At 51.0% G+C, this 20,423-nt stretch overlaps 1 protein-coding gene and 1 long non-coding RNA gene across 2 annotated transcripts; both read right to left on the bottom strand.

Annotated features, from left to right (window-relative positions):
- Positions 1 to 785: 785 nt before the first annotated feature.
- Positions 786 to 9,739, bottom strand: LOC311530796 (uncharacterized protein). Its single transcript, XM_084647707.1, has 5 exons — positions 9,535 to 9,739; positions 5,484 to 5,571; positions 4,812 to 4,938; positions 4,192 to 4,305; positions 786 to 3,880 (listed from the first exon to the last, which is right to left on the bottom strand). The coding sequence occupies exons 2-5, from the start codon at positions 5,505 to 5,507 to the stop codon at positions 1,299 to 1,301; spliced, it is 2,847 nt and encodes a 948-aa protein (XP_084503833.1). The 5' UTR covers positions 5,508 to 5,571; positions 9,535 to 9,739; the 3' UTR covers positions 786 to 1,298.
- Positions 9,740 to 12,440: 2,701 nt separating this feature from the next.
- On the bottom strand, positions 12,441 to 20,407 carry LOC311530935. The gene is made up of 3 exons (XR_014714121.1): positions 20,303 to 20,407; positions 17,381 to 17,672; positions 12,441 to 12,522 (listed from the first exon to the last, which is right to left on the bottom strand). It is a non-coding gene; the product is annotated as an uncharacterized lncRNA (long non-coding RNA).
- Positions 20,408 to 20,423: the final 16 nt, after the last annotated feature.

Genomic DNA, 20,423 nt, shown 5'->3' with positions numbered 1-20,423 from the left:
AGCATGCTCCACACCTCGTCCCTCTCAGATTTTGGAAGACACTTCAGATTCTTAAACCTTGGGCCGAGTGCTGTAGCTATCTTTCGAAATCTCAGATAGTTACTTTCTTTGCGTTTTGTCAAATCTGCAGTGAAAGTGTCCCCCCATGTGCTAGGTCATTCTCCGTGACTTCGATATGATGACATATTTGGCAGAACGTGTGTAAAACAGGACAGGGGACATACAAGTCTCCTTCAAGGAGTTCAGTCACAAATTTAATTAATTCATTATTTTTTTTAAATGAGCATCCTCCACTGAAATGGTGGCCGAAGGGACATAGGCATGTTTAGCATATCTTGCACTTAAATACATGTGCTGCCAGCTACAAACATGCCATGGGAACGCCTTCTCACACTTTCCGGTGACATCATAAATTAGAAGCAGGCAGCATTCGCTCCCGTAAATGTAAACAAACTTGTTTGTCTTAGCGAGTGGCAGAAAAAGAAGTAGCACCGAGTGGACTTCTAGGCTTTAAACTATTTAAACTTTAAAAATAATTGCTTTATTTTTCAGTTCACTTATATAATTAAAATCATCTATGTTTCTAAGTTACACTTTCCTGATAAAGAGATTGCACGACAGCACTTGTATGAGGGGAACTGAAAAATGCTATTTTTGTTTTGCATGTTTGCAGTACAAATATTTGAAATCAAAAATAATATAAAGTGAGCACTGTACACTTTCTATTCTTTGTTGTGAGAGAAATCAATAGATATGAAAACATAGAAAAACATCCAAAAACATTTAACAAATTTCAACTGGTATTCTATTGTTTAACAATGTGATTCACTGAGATTAATTTTTCTAACCACAATGGATTTTTTTGAATTAATCACACGAGTTAACAGCAATTAATCAACAGCCCTACTATCTTCTTCCAGTCAGTGCTGATGGGGTCTCTCTCCTGTGTGGATCCTCTGAGTGTTATAAGATTTAATCTTTGTGTGAAACTTTTCACATGATCCAAACATTTATGGGGTCTCTCTCCTGTGTGGATTGCCTAATTTGAAACAAGTTCTGACTTCCATTTCAAAAGTCTTTCACAGGCTAAGCAGTTATGGGGTTACTCCTGTGTGTGGATTCTCTGATGTAAAACAAGGGATAACATCTATTTGAAACATTTTTCCAAAGTCAAAGCACTTACGGGGGTCTCTCTCGTGCGTGGACTGCCTGTTGTTTAGAAGGGCTGATCTGTTTCTGAAACCTTTCCCAGAGTCTTATGGTATTATGGTCTCCATCTTGTATGGATTGCTTGATGTTTAACAAGGTGGGACCTCTGTATGAAACTTTTCCCACAGTCTAAGCACTGATGGGGTATCTGTTGTGTCGATTTTCTGATGTTTAGTTAGGCCAAATCTCCGTACCAATTTTTTCCCAGAGTCTAAGCACTTGTGGGGTCTCTCTCCTGTGTGGATTAGCTGATGTTTAAGATGGGTTGACCTTTCTGTGAAACTTTTTCCACAATCTAAGCACTTATGAGGTCTCTCTCCTGAGTGGGTTGCCTGATGATTAAGTAGGTTTGACCTCTGTATGAAACTTTTCCCACAGTCTAAGCACTTATAGGGTCTCTCTCCTGTGTGTATTCTCTGATGTGTCACCAGGGCAGATCTCCATGTGAAACTTTTCCCACAGTCCAAGCACTTATGGGGTCTCTCTCCTGTGTGGATTACCTGATGTTTAAGAAGGGTTGGCCTTTCTGTGAAACTTTTTCCACAGTCTAAGCACTTATGGGGTTTCTCTCTGGTGTGGACTGCTTGATGTTTAACAAGGTCTGACCTCTGTATGAAACTTTTCCCACATTCTAAGCACTTATGGGGTCTCTCTCCTGTGTGGATTTTCTGATGTTTAATTAGGCCTGACCTCCATATGAATTTTTTTCCACAGTCTAAGCACTTGTGGGGTCTCTCTCCTGTGTGGATTACCTGATGTTTAAGAAGGGTTGGCCTTTCTGTGAAACTTTTTCCACAGTGTAAGCACTTATGGGGTCTCTCTCCTGTGTGTATTCTCTGATGTGTAACCAGGGCTGATCTCCATGTGAAACTTTTCCCACAATCCAAGCACTTATGGGGTCTCTCTCCTGTATGGATTACCTGATGTTTAAGAAGGGTTGGCCTTTCTGTGAAACTTTTTCCACAGTCTAAGCACTTATGAGGTCTCTCTCCTGTGTGGGTTGCCTGATGATTAAGTAGGTTTGACCTCTGTATGAAACTTTTCCCACAGTCTAAGCACTTATGGGGTCTCTCTCCTGTGTGTATTCTCTGATGTGTCACCAGGGCAGATCTCCATGTGAAACTTTTCCCACAGTCCAAGCACTTATGGGGTCTCTCTCCTGTGTGGATTACCTGATGTTTAAGAAGGGTTGGCCTTTCTGTGAAACTTTTTCCACAGTCTAAGCACTTATGGGGTTTCTCTCCGGTGTGGACTGCTTGATGTTTAACAAGGTCTGACCTCTGTATGAAACTTTTCCCACATTCTAAGCACTGATGGGGTCTCTCTCCTGTGTGGATTTTCTGATGTTTAATTAGGCCTGACCTCCGTATGAATTTTTTCCCACAGTCTAAGCACTTGTGGGGTCTCTCTCCTGTGTGGATTACCTGATGTTTAAGAAGGGTTGGCCTTTCTGTGAAACTTTTTCCACAGTGTAAGCACTTATGGGGTCTCTCTCCTGTGTGTATTCTCTGATGTGTCACCAGGGCTGATCTCCATGTGAAACTTTTCCCACAGTCCAAGCACTTATGGGGTCTCTCTCCTGTGTGGATTACCTGATGTTTAAGAAGGGTTGACCTTTCTGTGAAACTTTTTCCACAGTTTAAGCACTTATGGGGTCTTTCTCCTGTGTGGATTAGCTGATGTTTAAGAAGGGTTGGCCTTTCTGTGAAACTTTTTCCACAGTCTAAGCACTTATGAGGTCTCTCTCCAGTGTGGATTGCCTGATGATTAAGTAGATTTGACCTCTGTATAAAACTTTTCCCACAGTCTAAGCACTTATGGGGTCTCTCTCCCGTGTGTATTCTCTGATGTGTAACCAGGGCTGATCGCCATGTGAAACTTTTCCCACAGTCCAAGCACTTATGGGGTCTCTCTCCTGTGTGGATTACCTGATGTTTAAGAAGGGTTGGCCTTTCTGTGAAACTTTTTCCACACTCTAAGCACTTATGGGGTCTCTCTCCAGTGTGGACTGCTTGATGTTTAACAAGGTCTGACCTCTGTATGAAAGTTTTCCCACAGTCTAAACACTGATGGGGTCTCTCTCCTGTGTGGATTTTCTGATGTTTAATTAGGCCTGACCTTCGAACGAATTTTTTCCCACAGTCTAAGCACTTGTGGGGTCTCTCTCCTCTGTGGATTAGCTGATGTGTAATCAGTGCTGACTTCCAATTCAAAGAATTCCTGCTCTCAAGACACCCAGAGGGTTTCTCTCCCATGTGGCTTCTCCCATGGTTATTAAGATCTGAGCGCTTATTGAAGTTTTCCCCACAGTCCAAGCATTGAAGTGTTTTCTCTCCAGTATTTATTGCCTGAAGCATAAGAAGCGCCGGTCTCAGAATGAATCCTTTCCCATAACCGAGGCATTCATAGCGTTTGTCTTCCTTGGGGGTTGTCTGCCGGGCTGTGGGATCCCTGTGTCCTTCCCCACATATAATAGATCCATCCAGTTGCTCCCTTGAGTGGTTTCCCAGCAGCCTCTTTGACCTCTGCCAATTTCCCCAGGCTTCTCCCTGTGCCAAGCACTGGGAAAAATTCCCTTCAGCTCTTCCCACAAAAATCCCCTGTGGTTCCCCATGCCCAGGAATTTCCTGATGTTGATTCCCCTCCTTCTTCTCACTCACTCTCTCATCACCTGCAGGGAGAGAGACAATGCAGACAGGAGTCATTCTGCTGAGGAGAAATTAAGAGGAATAGAACTGAGGGAAAACCCAACATACTAAAGCTGCAGAGATGGAGCAATTGGATTCTGCCTCCACTTCCCAGTTGGGAAGGAAACTCCTGCAGTGAACAGGACACGCAGGAAGCGATGTCAGTGATATCTGCTGCCTGCAGCCCTGCTCTGGGTGAGATGAGGAAGGAACTGAGGGCACTTACTAATATGTCATTTTTGGGATTCTCAACTTTTTCTTTCATTCACCACATGATTTGTATGTCAGCGCTCACCTGTGTGGGCACCTCTTGGGATCTCTCTTTCATCACAGGCCTGGAGATCGGGCACCCACGGCTCTTCCCCTTGTTCCAGCCGGGTGATCAGGCCAGGTTTGGGAAGGGGAAATCCTGTACAGGGAGTGAAATCAGACCAGATCAGGGTTTGTGGAGGATTGAGAGATCGTCTGTCAGAAAGGATATTCCATGGGTGACACCTGTCCCAGTGCTGTGCTGGGGAATGTGGAATCTAAGAGGACGGGAACGTGGTCACTGAGCCCCCTCGGGGGAGGCAGACGTCTGAGGAGGTGAGGGCAATTGTGATGCACACCCAGCTCTCGTGTTAAACCCCTGCCTATTTCTAAACCTGCGAAGCCCAGAGCCCTCCACATGGCTGGAGCTGTTCCCAAGGAGGAGAGAGAAGAGGGATTCTGTGTACGACCGAGAAACAACACAGACAGGACAATGCACGGCTTCTCCACCGTGCAAGCTAGGGGGGTTGGGTGGGGATGGTTTAGTATGTGCCTTATGTTTTGACACCCTCTTCTCATTGGAGCATGATGAGGGAAGAACCTGACCGGTGTCAGACACGCAGACCCCCCCAGCTTCCAATAACCAAGGGGCCAGGAATCCCTTACCCAGCGAGGTCACTGTCTCATAGTTCTCCTGCATGACATCCCTGTAGAGGGCTCTCTGAGCAGGGTCCAGCAAAGCCCCCTGCTCCTGGGTGAAATACACAGCCACCTCCTCGAAGGTCACCAGCATCTGAAACAACAAGAATCCCCCACTCAGCACCTGCTGCCCCAGCCACAATCCCACTAGTCATGGGGTAGGACGGAGAGAGAAGCAGAATCCTCCCCGCACCCTGCTCAGAGTAGCTGGGAGGCTTCAGGGGGTGGGAGAAGGTGAGAGCTCCTTGTCCTCCCCAGCACACGGAGCAGGGCAGGGTCTTCTCATTTCCCACTCGCCTGCCAGCCATAGGCTGAGACGGGAAGCAGAGCTCTGAGCCACGGACAGGGACAGGAACCTTGACAGCTTCCCTTCGTATTTCACAGCAGCCTCTGGCCAGTGGGTCAGGCTCCAGCACTGGGAGTCTGGTCCATTTTCCCAGCCCTGCCCAGGGGGGTGTTTCCTGGTTCAGAAATGGGGGATTGTTTCCCCTCCCTCCCCCCGTCAATGGGCCTTTTCAGAAAATCAGACCCAGGTTGATCACGTTCCAGCAGGTTTATCGCACCCCGTCCCACCCCGGGTGATTAACCCCTTTACACTACCCCTCCCCCACCACCAAAAGCCCCCTGAAAATCCCCTACCTGAGCTGGCTCCATCACAGCCATTTCCCTGCCCTGTCCCCTGCAAGATGGGACAATCTGAAGCGAAACGTGGACACAATTCCTCAGCCTGTCGGAGGAGCAGGGAGATTGGGCAGGTTTCATAAGGGGCTGGAGTCCATGTCACTCCCCGATTCCCCCCAGGCTCTCTCCCTCCAGACAGGCGCTCTGATTCTATGACTCTGCCATGCCAGGAACAAACCCAGTTAGTTCATTACCTCCCCGGCCAGCCCCCCCTGCTTAGAACTAACCCAGCACGTCCCTTCTAAACCTCCCCAGAGCAGTATCTCCAAGCGAAACGCTGGAAAAAGAGCAGATCAAAGGAGTCACTTCAGGGTATCGCCCTACAGTGTATTGTGACCCCCTCTAGCTCTCTCCCGTCTCCCTCCGTAGTGCGGTGCTCAGCAGAGCGAGCAACTGGCTTTTCCTCTCTCAGCTCCTGCTCTTGTTCCCAGGAGAGCGGACTGCCCCGAGGGTGCAGGGAATGGATCTGGGCAGGGCTGGGAACCTCCCTCCCCACTTCTTGCTGCTGCTGCCCTTCAAGTCTCTCCGCTCTCCTTTTTTATCTTCTTCCCTCAACCTGGGAGAACAGGTGACTGTCCCATTACCATAGCCCTTTGCTCTCATTAGGCAGCTCAGCCACTGACACTGGTAACAGGGGTTTGAAGCTGGCTGTGTCACTGAGGGCAGGAGCTCTGGGACTCACAGACACAGGGAGCCCCTCCCCTTCTAGGCCAAACTCACCAGCCAGTCCCTGAAATCAGCTCTTTGTGCAGAGTCATTTCCCTGCCTAGCTCCAACCCTTTCCCCAGGTCTCTCCATCACCTGGAGGTTCAGGCTCAGGGGCTGGTATAGTCAGAGTGGTTCCAGTCACTGCGAAAGTGCCCCTGGGGCTGGTCTCAGAGGGGTGTGATGAAGGGGGAATGTTCTTAATTTTTTCTCTGAATAATGTGTGAGTGCCTCAGTTTCCCCATGTATTACTCAACTATCAAGCTGGTGGGATACAGGTGAGTGGTTACTGCGGAGACCTCAAGAGGGCAGGTGTCACTGCAGAGTGGCTGCGTGGTCACAGAGAATGGCCAAAATTCTGTATCCTGAGGTCTCTGAGGATGCGGGGCTGGAAGTGGGTCAGTCTCCTGATTTGGGGCTCAGCGGGGAGAGCCCAGGGCTCGGGACTCTGGATTCCCCCCAAGATGGACTTTGCTGAATGCTCCTGATTTCTGTGCTAAGAAGCTCTCTTCCACACGGTTTTCTTAGCGACCAATAAACCCTTCTGTTTTCCAAGCTGGCTGAGAGTCACAGCTGACTGCGGAGGTGGGGTGCACGGCCCCTGTGAGGAGCATGTCAGGCTTCTCCTTAGGCTGCCCCCGGGGGTTCAGGCTGGGGCCATGTGCCCTCCCTGGGCCCCAGGACCGGGAAGGCTGGGGCCACATGCTCAGCAGGTCGGGGGAGATGTTGGGGGTGCTCAGGGTCTGGGGTCCTGCCCCTACAGTGGGAGGGGGACTTGCCTCCCCCAGCCCTAGATTCATCCCCCACCAGCTGTACCTCGTTCTTCTTCCCAGCTCCTAGTCCCAGGCAGGGGGGCTGAAACAATCTGTACAGTGGGGTGTCAAGGTTCCTTCCCCACTCTGAACTCTAGGGTACAGAAGTGGGGACCCACATGAAAGACCCCCTAAGCTTATTCTTATCAGCTTAGGTTAAAAACTTCCCCAAGGTACCAACTTTGCCTTGTGCTTGAACAGTATGCTGGCACCACCAAATGTTTTAAACAAAGAACAGGGAAAGAGACCACTTGGAGACGTCTTCCCCCCAAAATAGCCCCCCCAAACCCTACACACCCCCTTTCCTGGGGAGGCTTGAGAATAATATCCTAACCAATTGGTTACAAAATCATCAAAGACCCAAACCCCTGGATCTTGGAAGAATGTAAAAATCAGTCAGGTTCTTAAAAAAAGGATTTTATTAAAAAAAAAAAAAAAGAGCGGTAAAACTCATCTCTGTAAAATCAGGATGGAAAATACTTTACAGGGCATTCAGATTCAAAACACAGAGGATCCCCCTCTGGGCAAAACCTTAAAGTTACAGAAAACAGGAATAAACCCCCCTCTTAACACAGGGAAAATTCACATAAAACAAAAGATAAACGAATCCGCCTTGCCTGTACTTATACTGGTTGCAAAATTGGAGACTTGGATTAGGATGGGTTGGAGAAGATGGATTTCTGTCTGGCCTCTCTCAGTCCCAAGAGAGAACAACCACGTAAACAAAGAGCACAAACAAAAGCCTCCCCCCCCCCCCCCCCAAGATTTGAAAGTATCTTTTCCCCTTATTGGTCCTTTGGGTCAGGTGCCAGCCAGGTTAGCTGAGCTTCTGAACCCTTCACAGGTAACAGGATGTTGCCTTTGGCCAGGAGGGATTTTATAGCACTGTGTACAGAAAAGTGGTTTCCCTTCCCTTTATATTTATAACAGGGGGGCTGAGAGCCATTGAACCAAACTGTAAAGCCTGGATAGGATGGAAACCCCTTCAAGCCAGGGGGTGCATCAGGGCCCCGCCAGCCCAGATCCAGAGCCTGTGCTGCCCCCCCCCCCGATTGTGCCCCTGGGCCCCGCTCCCTCCCCGACCCCCAGCTGGGGCCTCCACCCTGAATCATAGAATCATAGAATATCAGGGTTGGAAGGGACCCCTGAAGGTAATCTAGTCCAAACCCCTGCTCGAAGCAGGACCAATTCCCAGTTAAATCATCCCAGCCAGGGCTTTGTCAAGCCTGACCTTAAAAACCTCTAAGGAAGGAGATTCTACCACCTCCCTAGGTAACGCATTCCAGTGTTTCACCACCCTCTTAGTGAAAAAGTTTTTCCTAATATCCAATCTAAACCTCCCCCACTGCAACTTGAGACCATTACTCCTCGTTCTGTCATCTGCTACCATTGAGAACAGTCTAGAGCCATCCTCTTTGGAACCCCCTTTCAGGTAGTTGAAAGCAGCTATCAAATCCCCCCTCATTCTTCTCTTCTGCAGGCTAAACAATCCCAGCTCCCTCAGCCTCTCCTCATAAGTCATGTGTTCTAGACCCCTAATCATTTTTGTTGCCCTTCGCTGGACTCTCTCCAATTTATCCACATCCTTCTTGTAGTGTGGGGCCCAAAACTGGACACAGTACTCCAGATGAGGCCTCACCAATGTCGAATAGAGGGGAACGATCACGTCCCTCGATCTGCTGGCTATGCCCCTACTTATACATCCCAAAATGCCATTGGCCTTCTTGGCAACAAGGGCACACTGCTGACTCATATCCAGCTTCTCGTCCACTGTCACCCCTAGGTCCTTTTCCCTAGCCATTCGGTCCCTAGTCTGTAGCGGTGCATTGGATTCTTCCATCCTAAGTGCAGGACCCTGCACTTATCCTTATTGAACCTCATCAGATTTCTTTTGGCCCAATCCTCCAATTTGTCTAGGTCCTTCTGTATCCTATCCCTCCCCTCCAGCGTATCTACCCCTCCTCCCAGTTTAGTATCATCCGCAAATTTGCTGAGAGTGCAATCCACACCATCCTCCAGATCATTTATGAAGATATTGAACAAAACCGACCCCAGGACCGACCCTTGAGGCACTCCACTTGATACCAGCTGCCAACTAGACATGGAGCCATTGTTCACTACCCGTTGAGCCCGACAATCTAGCCAACTTTCTACCCACCTTATAGTGCATTCATCCAGCCCATACTTCCTTAACTTGCTGACAAGAATACTGTCATTCAGTTTGGCCCCGGCCCCCCTTCTGCCCCTCCCTATTTGCCCCCTCACATCTCCCTGATCTGCAGCCCCCGTCCACACCAGCCCGGCCAGGGCAGGGAAACAAAAAGGCAGATTGCGGGTGGAGGGGGTAACGTGATCCTGCCCCCGCCCCGCAAACACCGGGGGCTGTCGGCAGCTTTCCTGGGCCCGGGGCAGGGAATCGCAGCCAGCTCCGCGGGGAGCAGCCCGGGGCCAAACCCGCCCCCTGCAGCCCGGGGGTGACGGGTCTCTCTTACCTTCCCTCCGAGCGGGGCCCCCCGGGGCAGGGGCCGGGCCGGGAAGGGGCCCTGGCCGGGCTGGGGGCTCTGCCCTGGGAGAGGCTCCCGGGGAGCAGCGGGCAGGGCCCGGCTGGAGGTTCCCCTCTCCCGGCTGCAGCCCGGGCTCCGGGCTCCCAGCACCAGCCGCCGGGCCGCGGGGATCTCGCCGGGAGCCAGAGTCTCCGCAGCGCCTGCGAGTCACTTCCTGGGCCGGGCTGAGCCCCGCGATCGCTCCCCCCAGAGCCGCCCCCCAGCCGCTCCTGGGTCCTAGCGATCAGCCCACCGCGCTGCTGCATCCCTGTGCCCGGCTCCTGTTACACTCCCAGGCTCGAAGTTCAGAAGGGCCCGTCCTGAGCATCGAGCCCAGGGGTTCTCAGCGGACAGCAACTCTCACTGGTGGAGGATCTGACATTTTTCCCTAAATTAGTTAATGCACTTTCGGGGAAACCAGTAAACATGCACAGAGGTAGGCAGAGAAATGGACCCCTTACTGTGGGGAACTTTCCTGACTTAAACACTGCCCTGGTGGAATCAAATAGCAGAAGGATCTGAGTCCTTGCTCCCTCTTCCCTCACCCAGAGCCTGCCTCACCTTGAGGGTTCCCCTTCCACTCTCCTGTGTAGCAAAGTCCTTATAACCCTGACAAGGCTGGGCCCTGGCTTCCTGTGGGGCTCGGCCCCCCCCAACCTGGTTGTGACCACTCAGGACACGGGCTAAAGCGTCCCCACTCTGGGTACTTTCTCCAGTCTGGATGCTTCTCTGGCCTCTTCCCTGACCATTGTCTATACCCCGGAACAAATGCAATTTATTAAACAGCAGCTAATAAAAGAAATCAGGAAGCAATGGGAAAGGTGAAAGGAAAACACTTAGCCCCACTCTGTGGGCCCTGGGGAAGCACAACCAGGGTCTCTGGGATGCCAGGGCAGTTCACAGTCTGTCCCTCCCACGTCCCAGGCCTCCTGCCCAGGCCCTGGCTGTGCTGCAGGGATGCTGCGGGTTAGATCCGTGCTCTGGCGGTGGCCACACGCCCTCAGGCTCTCGGTGACAGGACCTTTCTTCCCAGCGTCCTCAGAAAGGAGCAAATCCAGAGGACAAATAAAAAGCCCCCCCCCTTTGGTAATCTCTGTCAGCTGATGGGGATGGGGGAGACTCCTGATCTTTGAGCACTTCTGGCTGCTAACCTAGTTCTGTCCCTGCCCTCCCCCAGGGTTCCACGGGGTGCAGGCCATGGACCGGGACACCCCATGGGGGGAGGAAATGACAGTACTGCAGGGATGACTTCATCACCTTCCGCGTCCAGCGTCAGGCCCCTTACCCCTGTCTGCATCCCGACCCCCCCCCCCGAAGCCATGGCCCTACTCCCGGCCCCACCTCAACGGGATGGGGGGGCACAGAGAGGGATAAGGGGGGACACCGCACCCCTTCTCTAAAAATCATTCCACTGGGCCCAGAGCAATTCCAGCCTGTCTGCCTGTGCTTTGCACGGCTAAACCAGTCATGGTGGCAGCAGGGATGCCGGGTGGGGGCGAGAGCCAGTATCCTGGGCGGGGGCCTATGTTGTGAATTCCTTTAACGTGTAACCAATACAATTTTAATAGTTGAAACGGTTACTTTTGTAAAATGCTATTTTCATCCCTAGTCTGGACACCTGCCTTGTAGCTTCAGAGCCCTTAGGCAGAAACCTCCACCTACCCCCAAAGCTTCCCTGACTATTTGCAGTAAAAGAATGCCCCTCCCCCTCTCCTGCCCCATGGGGTGAGGAGCTGCCATTGTATCTTTCCCTCTCCTTCTCCCTGACCCCACCCTCTTTCCCTCCCTCCTCCAGCCAGTCTGCTCTTGCTCTCACAGTCTACTCCCAGCTTCCCCCAGCCTGACATCCCTCCTTCCCCTCTCAGTGACCCCCACCACCAGTTTCCTTCTATTGCAGCTCTGTTCCCGTCTGGCCCATAAGTCTTCTCTATTCCCCTGCGTTACCCCATGCCCCCTGCCCTGCCCACTCCATCCCCCTCCTGCCCCTGAGCCGTCCTTCATCCCCCCCGCCACAATCCCACGTTTTCTACACCCCCTTCCCCTCTTCAGGTGTCTTTCAGCTCCCCGCAGGGTTGGCTTCCCCCCTGCTCTGCACACAGTGGGAACTGGCGAGTGTCGTACAGGAAACTGTTCCCGGTAGGAATGTGCTAGCTGCACCAGTTGCAGATATGTAAAAGGTTTGTAAGAAACTGCTATTGGAAAAACAACTGCTCTCTGACGGAACAAATGATGACAGAGAACAGTTTGTCCCCTGCACTCATGGCAGGACTAAGTATTATCTGGACCATTCCTGGCAGGTGTTTGTCAGGTTCATGACCCCCCCGACCAGTCAATTTTCCCCCCTGATCAGACCCTAGCTGCCCCCCTTCTCTGATTTGCCCCCTTTGCCTCTTTTTAACCCCTGTATAAAGCAGTCAGCACAATCTTATGCTTAGTAAGAGTAGGGTGAAGGTCAGTGGCACCATTCCTACAGGGAGCAGTTGTCTGTACTGCACCAGTGGGAGAGGTAATTAATCCACCCCAATGGGAGATAGCAGCTATGTCCATGGGTGAAGCCAATTGACTCTCCTTCGGCAGGAGGCAGGCAAATGGGAAATGCCAGCCAGAGGGGATTTCTCTGGCAGATAAGGTTTCCAACTCTCCCGGACCAGACGCCATTGCCACAAATGGCGTCCAGTCCAGGAGAGTTGGGAACCCTACTGGCAGATGAAAAATTTTCCCCACAGAACCTAGAAGAGGCTAAAAAGCTGAAGAATGATCAGCTCTGGTCTGAGTATGGGCAGCAGGTATAACAGGCCAGGGGAAGGGACGTTAAGCAACAGTGGTTGAAGCATGAAGGGACAGAGGAATCTTTAGCGCATCTGGCATGTAAATATCTTGCGACTCCGGCTGCAACCGTGTCATCAGATTGCCTCGTCTCACTTGCCGCATTACCTCCTGCAAATGGAAACAAACTTGTTTGTCGAAGCGATTGGCTGAACAAGAAGTAGAACTGAGTGGACTTACAGGCTCTGAAATTGTACATTGTTTTATTTAATTTATTTATTTATTTTTTGAATGCAGGTATTTTTTACATAATTCTACATTTGTAAGTCCAACTTTCATGATAAAGGGATTGAGCTACACTACTTGTAATAGGTGAATTGAAAAATACTATTTCTTTTGGGGGGGTTTACAGGCAAATACTCGTAATAAAAAATAAAGTGAGCACTGGAGACTTTGTATTCTGTGTTGTAATTCAAATCAATATATTTGCAAATGGAGACAACATCCAAAAATATTTAGAGAAATGGTATTCTATTATTGTTTAACAGTTCAAATAATCATGTGATTAATCAGGATTAATTTTTTTAATCACTTGAAATCCCTCATTCCAATTGATTTCTTTGTTAAAATTATATGATAAAAAAGAGAAAGGAAGTAATTTTTCACTAATAGTAGCTGTGACACTTTTGTCTTTTTCTGTCAGATTTTGGAAGCATGTCATTTTTCAGTGAGCCAAGGAGGCAAGACAGATCAGACTCCTGAAAGAGGTACCATGGTGGGGAAAGGCTGAGAGCCACTGGAATATAGGACCAACAGAAAGAGCACACTGGAGAACAGACAATGGTGGGGGGATCACTTCAGCGGTTTACTGGACTATAACTGGGGGACAAGAACAGCACCCTGCAGTCCTTCAGGAAGCCAAAAAGAGAGCATGCTTTGCATTTATGAAAAGGGGGATTTCATCAGTGGTGGCTGGTGGCCCTAGGAGAATGCTTTAGCCATGGATTTTACCTGTTAAAGTTAAACTCGGCCTATCTGAATCCTGTTATACCTGATGATTGGTTTGTAACCTGTTGGTCTTACTGCTTCGCTCACTATCTCTTCAATCTTAACTAATAAACTCCTGTTTGTTTTCACTAAAAATACATCTCAGTGCTGTGATGTTCTGTTGGCACTGATCCTCAGATGAATCAAAGAAGCTGGTGTTGTCCCGATGGCCTACTTGGGAATGTCTGAGTGTCCAGTGGAGACGGGGTGGCCACTACAGAAGGACACATCACAGGGGCTGGAGACAAGGTTGTGCCCAGTGTTAATCTGCAAGGCAAAGTTAGGACTGGCAGAGCCCTGATGAGTTTTTGTGGGGAGGTAAAAGGCTGGGAGTGACAGGGAACTGACACCCATTGAAGGAGAAGCACGACTCCCTCGCACTGAGACAGGGGTGGAAACAAGGAGATTCACTGTCCAGGGTGTTGGGACGGTGCTGAATTATTATGAATTACTGTGCTTCTTATTAATGAATGTGGTGAACATGAATGTGGTACGGCTTGACATGTTTGAATTTGCTAGAGGATTCTGGGAGCAGGGCCTCCTTAGTTTCAAACGGTTAAAGTGGAAATTCTCTATTCTGCGTATCTGTTCTGTTACCGACCTTTGTCAGTCAATATGCCGGCTCACTAGGTAAAGAAAATGTATAGACACAAGATCAGTGAGCTTGGCACAAGCTGACCCGGGGCAAAATGACCCCTTTGGAAGGCATTTAACTGACAGCTTGAGTGAATGATTGATGAGAGCACCAACGTGGGGTGATGTCTGGTTGGTACCCCTTCTGCAGTCCCTTCCAAAGTATTAATTAGGAGAAAATTAGTAATAAAATGTCCACAGGGCATATGACTCCTTTGAAAACCACTGCCTCGGGGGAATCCTTGATAGATCAGGTGACTGAGAATAGAAGACAATGAAAGAGATAAATTCTCATCTAGATTGATAGTTATACCCGCTTTGCTAGCCAATCAGAATACTGTGTGGGGCCAGTATAAATACTGAGGGTTTGTGCTTGGGGAATTGAGGCTCACTAGGGAGACGTGCATTAGATAACCTTATACTGCGTCTGTGATTCTTTCTCAAATAAACTGTTTTGCATGGAGTCTACTGATTCTGACTTGTTGACGGGTACCGGGAACATTCTGCCCAGCTGTCAGTCGTTAAAGATCCATTTCAATATTTTGTAGCCGAGGATGGTGACCGTGCCAGTGACTAAGTCAACTGTTTCTGAACTGGTTGGATAAGCTAAATTCTTGTCTTAAGATATTAGACTCAGTGGCCGAGGAATTGAGGATTGGATCAGATTGGGATCAGATTATTGGGAGAGAGGAAAATACATAGGCACATGGAGTTGAATTCGTGTTATCTTCAAGTCTATGATGTTCTGCAAGTGCGAGCAAGGTGGGTTTACTCCTGAGAAGAAGGGGGACACCCTGAGGCCTCCAGCTATGGTTGATGAGTGCTTGTTAAGACAGGTGTTTAAAAGCTTGGGGTCTGATCCATGTGTGACTGCTGCAGTCTCTACACTGCACAAGAAAGGTTTGGACAACTTCTTGTTGGGGAATCAACAGGGCTATTTTCCCAAGAAAGTCCAAACAGCAGCACGAGTCACCTGTGCTATGTCTCAGGCTGTAAATAAGCTCACAGAAAAGCACCATGCCTGTGAGTATGAAAAGGAAAATTTGGAACAGGAATTGGAAAAACTAAAATTGCAACATGAAAACCAGAAACAAAATTTGGATAGTTGGATGGGGGCGGGCTCCCAGGGCATGGCAGGGAGCGGGGGGGGGATTAGATGGGGTTGGGGGTCCCAGGGGGGCAGACAGGGAGCAGGGGGTTTGGATGGGGGTGGCAGTCCCAGGGGGTAGTGAGGGGGCAAGGGGAGTGGACAGGAGGTGGGAGATCCGGGGGTCAATCAAGGGGCAGGGAGAGGGGCGGGCTTGGATAGGGGGCAGGGGCCGGGTCACGCCTGGCTGGGGAAGCACAGCCTCCCCCAGCCTTCCCTACCTGCCCCTCCATACATGTGTGGCCCTCAGGCCAAAAAGTTTGCCCACCCCTGCTATAGACTCATTGCACCCCCTCGCTCTGACTCAGGGGCTATTTAATTATTTAGCCAATGTGAAGCAGCTTGATCAGAAAAGGTTGTGGGAGCCTCACATCAGAATATCCCAGACCCCTGTGGTTAGGGCAGTCACCTGAGCCGTGGGAGACCTGTGTTCAAACCCTTCCTCCCCGTCAGGCAGAGCAGGGAGTAGAACTTGAGTCTCCCAGACGCCAGGCAAGTGTCCTAACCACTGGGCTCTATGTTATAAAGGAGCCTCTGCCAGCACCTCCTCTGGGTTTTGTCTGAGCCCTGATCCAAAAGGGGTGCTCAGCGCATTGCTACAGGATTGGGCCCCACGGGCAAGAGAGGCTTTCCACTGCCGGCCTTCTGCTTGGAGGCTCCTTCTGGGGTTTAGACGTGAGGCAGGTGTCTGGACGCCGAGAAGGAGGCAGCAGGGCCCAGGCCCAGAAGCAGAAATTCAGGAACCTTGGGAAATTTTCCCATCGAAATGGTGCTGAGTGAGTTGAGGCCCCTGCAGAGTTAGAGGCAGCCAGGCAGAGGTTTTCTGGATTTCAGTGGCACCTAATTCTGGGAGTCAGGGGTCGAAACCTGGGCTTTAGCCACCTAAGTCCCACTGGGGATCTGGGTCTTCACTGCGCCGTGCCTCAGTTTCCCATCTGTGAAATGGGGAGAACGTCACTGACCTTCACTGTAAAGTGCTTGAGCTCTACAAATGAGAAGTGCTATGTACGTGTTAGGGGAGGAGGAGGGTGATGAAATGGCCCATGAGTCTCCACATGTCCGTGACCTGCCATCACAGGGAAAGACAGAAGCTTAGAGGCAGGAAATTGTTTCTCATTTTGACTCTCTGGGCTGGAATATCCAGGACCAAGAGGAAAAGGAGGACTTGTGGCACCTTAGAGACTAACCAATTTATTTGAGCATAAGCTTTCGTGAGCTACAGCTCACTTCATCGGATGCATACTTATGCTCCAATAATTGGTTAGTCTCTAAGGTGCCACAAGTACTCCTTTTCTTTTTGCGAATACAGACTAACACGGCTGTTACTCTGAAACCAGGACCAAGAGCAATTTCTGCTGGCCCAGCTGGGGGAACTGGACAGGGAGATTGGGAAGAAATTAAGTGAAAATGCCACCAACTTTTCCAAGCCAATATCTTGTCTCAACAAGCTGATCAGTGAGCTGCAGGGGCAGGGCCAGCAGCCAGCGAGTGAATTCCTGTAGGTGAGACTGTTCCAGCCACCCAGACCCCTGCACAGAGACAGGACAGCTCCTGAATCCTGGGCGCTGGAGTCCGGCACTCAGAGATCACAGCGTAACTCAGTGTGTGCATGGCAGAGACGGGAATTATTATTGTTCTTAGCAGAGTTACAGACGTGCAGATGTTAGAGATGAAAAGCCCCATTCACTCAGAGAATCCATGGCTTTGGGGCCAGGGCAGGGTCTCGATTTCCGGTGTTTGTAAAATCCCTTCTGATCCTTGTTGATGCCTGCCGGTTACCGTTTCTCTGGTTTGCTTGTGTTCCCTAATTCTTTCCCTGCAGTATTTACTGTCCCTGACTAGTCTTTGGCTGCCTCCCCCTTTCCATTCCCAGGACAGGTTGGTTTATCCGCAGACCCCTTAGGGAGCCACTGGCTGATTCTCATTCCTGCACTCAGCGTTGTCAGGGCTGTCAGAGGCTGGTGCTGGCCTTGAGTTCAGTGGGCCAGACCCAGCCAGCCATTTTTATGCAGAACTCCCCAGTGTGCTGAGAACTGCACAGATAACACATGTATCCAGGTGGTCTGCTGGGCTGGGGCCTTTCACGGATTGGATTCTGCAACTGCCAGCACATGGTTTGCTGAAATCTCATCCCCTGATGTTGCTGCAAACTCTGATCCCTTCCCCCATTCTGCATTTGCTGAAAGGAGGATCTAAACTTACCATGCACAGAGCCATCGCCCCGTATCCCAGAGTCCGACAGCCCCATCAGGGGCCCCACTGTGAGACATATTAGACCGAGCGCTCTTTTCTCTCTTTTTCCCCTCTAGGACGTCAGAGGCACCTCGACCAGGCACGTGGCTCCTTCTCAGTGCCCCTCACACTTCTTGAGACTGGGCAGGGGCTTGGCCACGAGGTGAAAGCCACATCTCCCCAGGGCACCTCAGCACAGTGTGGACAGGAGCCACATTTCCGCTACTTTCACTTTGTTCAAGTTAACCTTGAGGTTCTCGCCCTGTGAACAAAACGGTGGGTTTACCCATCCCGTGGGAAAGATTATGAACTTGTTACATCCCTGGGGTACTGGCTGCCTGTAGACACTGGGGATATAATATGGGCCTTACACTGCTAGCTCTCTGCTTACCATCGGCGCTGACTTTTATTTTTCCCTGGGAGTGCTTCACCCCCGCTACACCCTGAGGCCACACCCCCACTATGCCCATCCCTGAGGCCCTGCCCTCACTCCGCCTCTTCCCACCCCCACTCTGCCTCCTCCCCTAACGCCTTGCCCTCTGTCTGCCTCTTCCCACCCCTGCTCCAACCCCGCCCCGAAGCCGGAGCCAATCTGCAGCTCGCTGCTCTCCGCCCTCCCCCAGGCACCTCCCCCAGCCACCAAACAGCTCATTGGCAGCCCCGCAGAACAGCGGGGGCTGGTGGGTGCTGAGCTCCCGCAGTATTTTTTCCGTGGGTGTTTGAGCTCTGGAGGACCCATGAGGTCAGCACCTCTGCTGCTTACAAACGTGGGACCGAGCAGTGACCTAGTATAAACAGCAACTTACAGTGAGACTTAGCCCACGTACTGCTGTTAATGGACAAGTCCGTGAGGCCTAAATTTACAACAGTGGCCTAATTTGGGGTGTCTCAGTTTATCTCCTCGAAACACAGGACTTCAGGGCACGTGTTCCACCCGCATTCGCAGCTGCAGCCGGAGTCAGTGGGCGCTGCCGGTGCCCAGCCCCTTGGAGAACCAGCCCCTCAGCACTTAGCTCAGTCCCCAAATTTGGACCCTAAATCAAAAGACATTCTTGCGATTTGGACCCAGCCCATCATTGTGCTCTGGCTCCTATGCCGGCTAGAGTGGCTGTTTGTGCCTCCTCCCCAGCAGCTGCAGGCACAGGGAGTGCTCCTGGGAGGGGCGGGAGGGAGTGGGGATGGGGCATGGACAGGCTGGAGGAGGAAGGGGGAGAAAGGGATAGAGGGGTGTGGCCAGGGTGAAGCTGCATCTCTTGTACTCTGCACCCTGGCAAAGCCCCTTAGGACCATTAAACCAGGGATGCAGCTCTGGCTGGAGCTCAGGACTCGCCAAGCTGCTGCTCAGGTCTGCATTGGCCCTTGCAGCCAGTGAATAGGGGGCCCATTGAACCAGCCCTCTCCCCGCCTCAGTTTCCCCATCTATACAATGCCTGTGTGTCTCTTCGCATTACAGTCTGTGGAGGATGAGGGCCCCAGGGTGCTGAGCTCTAAGCAGATGCTGAGCAAATAGACCTAGAAAGCTTACGATTCGGTGTCCTGATCCTGAAAGGTCTCAGCATCCCAGTGATGCCAAAGGGACCGGAGTGGGGAAAGTTACAGCCACCATTTACTGCGAAAGGGGCAGAGCAGAAAAAGGCCACCGCAGCTGTCTGACTGAATGTCTCTAAGTAACCAGCTGCACACGGTGCATCTGACAGCCAGGGGACAGAAATTACAGGTACTATATGTACCATGCCAGTCTCTTTCCTTTCCGTAACCCTGTACCAAAGCACTGAATCTGCTCTGCTCTGCAACGCTGAGTGAAGACTCAGGTACCTGAGACAGCAGCAGGGGAAAGGTGTTTGAGGGATGCCTGCAAATCTCAAGCCGCGCGGAGACCAGCAAAAGGGCAGCACTTCACTCCGCTGAGCTGCAACGTCTAGTAACCACGTTGTTAACCTGCTGCGGCGCTGGACCCGGGTAACTAGCTGCATCCGCAGCAGCATCTCTGCGCAGCACGGCTTCCCCGCCACAGCTGAATTCCCTCGCCGTGTCCCCGATGGCGGCTTCCCAGACTGCCCCAGGCCTCCTCCGTCTGTCCCCACATCCCCTCCTGCAGCCGCAATGGGCAAGTGGCCTGAGAGGTCTCTGTTTATCCCACACCACGTACCCTGCAGGCCCCTAGTGCGAGCTCCCCTCACATCGGCTGCCCTCGGGCATTGGGTCCCAGCCCTCACGTGGGGGACGGGAGCTTGGTCTCCCTGCAGTCCCTGGTCTCTCTGCCGGGACGGACAAACAGGGAGAAAATGGGAGCAGGCCTTGCTGGGCGTGGTTGTGTGACAGGGTCACCTGCCCCCTAGGGCCCAGGCTGAGATCCCAGCACATTCCACAGGCCCCTGAGCCGCCAGCAGATGGACTCTCAGCCTCCGTCCCTGTGGTGGTGGGGGAGGCTCTGGGTCATTGCCCTGGGGGAGCTGCTGCGGGAGGGAGGAGATTTAGCTCCTCACAGACAATTTTAACGGTTCTAAAGCTTCAACTTTTTGAATCTCAGTGTCAAGTGTCATTAATTAGTTCTGGCCTGACCAAAATATTGTCTGATCCCCCCAGAATTTCCCACAACTGTGAAAATTTAAATTGGAATGAAATGCTTAAAACCCAGATTGTTGTGCAACGGTGAAAGTTTAAATCAATAAATATAAAAATTGCTTAAAATAAACATTATCTGTCAAAATTTTATATTATAAAAAATGTCTGCCAAGCCTGACTATCACTCCTTAGACACACAGCTGCTGCTCCTCCAGGTTCATCCTCACAGGGGGCTGCCTCAGTGACCCTCCCCACCAGCACAGGGGCTGATTGGAGGCCGGGAGCCCTTTGGGGTTTTAATTACAGGCTAATTTCACTGAAAGTTACCTGTCAGGGGTGTGACTGTTCATTTTTTCACAAAAGCCTCCCGGGGTGAAATTGGTCGGGTTCTTCCTGCCCAGCAAACAACATGAGTCACTTTCAGGCAAGGAAACACCCCCTTGCTGCT

Source organism: Lepidochelys olivacea, assembly GCF_965140295.1.
Source record: "Lepidochelys olivacea isolate rLepOli2 genome assembly, chromosome: 14".
NCBI classification, from domain to species: domain Eukaryota; kingdom Metazoa; phylum Chordata; order Testudines; family Cheloniidae; genus Lepidochelys; species Lepidochelys olivacea.
The sequence above is the reverse complement of the archived record's forward strand: the minus strand, read 5'-3'. Positions and strand labels throughout refer to the sequence as shown.

Excerpts from the sequence above, each read along its gene's own strand:
- LOC311530796 (XM_084647707.1), bottom strand. The coding sequence starts at position 5,507 with ATGGCTGTGATGGAGCCAGCTCAG. Across the intron at positions 4,306-4,811 it reads TGAGACAGTGACCTCGCTGG|GATTTCCCCTTCCCAAACCT; the intron begins GTAAGGGATTCC and ends CTCCCTGTACAG. Across the intron at positions 3,881-4,191 it reads CCCAAGAGGTGCCCACACAG|GTGATGAGAGAGTGAGTGAG; the intron begins GTGAGCGCTGAC and ends CTCTCCCTGCAG.